General features: G+C 27.3%; 1 protein-coding gene across 1 annotated transcript in view; it reads left to right on the top strand.

Moving 5' to 3' along the window:
* The window catches only part of LOC105622664 (E3 ubiquitin-protein ligase RNF123), a 14,920-nt gene extending 13,177 nt beyond the window's left edge, over positions 1 to 1,743 (top strand). The window contains exon 10 of the mRNA XM_012204075.1: positions 1,424 to 1,743. Within this exon, the coding sequence (XP_012059465.1) occupies positions 1,424 to 1,743 (320 nt within the window). The remainder of the gene's footprint in view (positions 1 to 1,423) is intronic.
* Positions 1,744 to 2,104: the final 361 nt, after the last annotated feature.

The following is a 2,104-nucleotide window of genomic DNA, read 5'->3' as shown; positions in this document are numbered from 1 at the left end:
TATATATATATATATATATATATATATATATATATAAAATATGTCCCACGTAACTGTAATCACTGATCGCGATTTTTCTGATACTTCCGATAATCTGACAAAAAAGTTTTCAGTAAAAATTAGTCAGTTTTCAATCGCCTATAAATTACAATATTAAACATTCGCAAAGACCTCTACTTTTTTCGGTAAAAAGTCAAGGTCATCATATTATAATTTTTTAAATGGAATCACGTGTTCTTAACTTAATAGTATTGATGTCAAGATGAATTCAATGATCTAGTCTACTACGAGTACTATGATCTTGAAATAACAAATATTATTAATATGACTGCGTTCAGCAGAAAAAGCAACTTTGCAACTGTTGTAAAATTCTTGAATATGATTGGTTTATACATTTAGATTTAGTGAGAAACTAAGGGAGAGAAACAAGACCAAACATATATGATATTCTTGACGATATTCTATCTTAATTTTCAACTTAATCCATTCTTATCTCGTAACAATGAAATAGTTTGGATTGGATAGATGGATATCTTAATTATAATTGCTAACTAATGCCCCTATTCATTCAGTGAATAAGGTCTAAAATTTATCTCTAATATAATAATTTAGATACTCTACGAATTATTATATTAGCTCTAAAGATAAATTTTAGAAAGCCTTAAATACAAGGTCTGACTACGAATATGAGTATAAGTGTCTTGCCTAATTTGTTTCGCTTTCATCGGTTATATAATTCGACGTCTTTTTAACATTCAGATATTCATTTTATTTTTTTACTACGATAACTTGTTTACAAATCTTGTGATGTTTGCATGCGTTGGATATTTTTTTTTGATTTAAATGTTGATCTGAGAGTGTTAGCTCATGTTTATATGATTACGAAATATCTGAAACGCATCAAAATAAAATACAATTGAAATTCAACGATGTATACTGCGTTCCAGATATAATTATTCGTGTAATCATGTAATCGATATAATTTGACTAAAGAAAACGTAGTGAAATGTTCAATATTTTGATCATAGATTATTAGATTTGTTGCTTAATAAATGATTGACCTAACAATTACAATTAAGATTACATTTTTACCTCGTTATTAATCTTATTATTTTAATTTTTGTTTTACATTATGATTTTACATTATGACTCTATATACGACTGTTACAATCTTTTTCTTTAACATTTTTTCATTAAAAAGAATAAAGATTATAGTTGTGTTTTAAATTTATTGCTAGCGCAGTCTGAAAACTGGAAATCTATAGTTTATATTACGTGTACTATAGTTCTTTTTAGCACTGGCAGTAAATTTTAGAATCTAAAAAACCATTTTAGATATTTAAATTAGAGGAAACACTTTGCATATAATTACACTATTTTAAATTATGTATATATATATATATATTTCATTCTTTTTTTGTAGATCAGGAAGATGTAACTGCAGACGAAATTAATCGAGTAAAGCAGATGATAACATATCTCGACACTTGTCACACACTTTTACCCGATACCAAATTGATAAGTGATGATGACAACGCTTGTACAATTTGTTATGCGTTTCCAATTACCGCTATATTTAAGCCATGCAATCATCAAACGTGTCGCATCTGTATAGATCGTCATTTGCTCAATACTAGGGAATGTTTCTTTTGTAAAACGATTATAGATAAGGTCGAAGATCTAAGCGGAAACACTTTGCATGATTTTACTAATGAATTCTCAATTTCGAGAATAACTTCTTGATCCAATGATAAGATTGTTTCGCAACTTGGATACATTATATTAAAGATTTGAATTCTTGCAATATGTGTGTCAAGCATCGAGTCTCGACAAAAACAAAGTTTTTGCTTATAATTTTAATGTATAATAAAAAATTCTTCTATCGGAGGAAGAGGGAGGAAAAAAAAAGAAGAGAACTGAGATAAATTAAGAGTTTATGATTACGAAATAGGAGGTTATAAAATATCATAAAAAGTTCTTTTTTTATTTACAAATATAATAATAAACCTATATACTGTTGAGCACATCTTGACGAAGGAAGATGTCAAAAATAGAAAAGAATTGTATTCACACAATTATATGTGCAAATGAGTAAGAGTGCAAA

The sequence above is a fragment of the Atta cephalotes genome, assembly GCF_000143395.1.
Source record: "Atta cephalotes unplaced genomic scaffold scaffold00048, whole genome shotgun sequence".
Lineage (NCBI taxonomy): Eukaryota > Metazoa > Arthropoda > Insecta > Hymenoptera > Formicidae > Atta > Atta cephalotes.
Note: the sequence above shows the minus strand (reverse complement) of the source record. Positions and strands in the feature narration are given on the sequence as shown.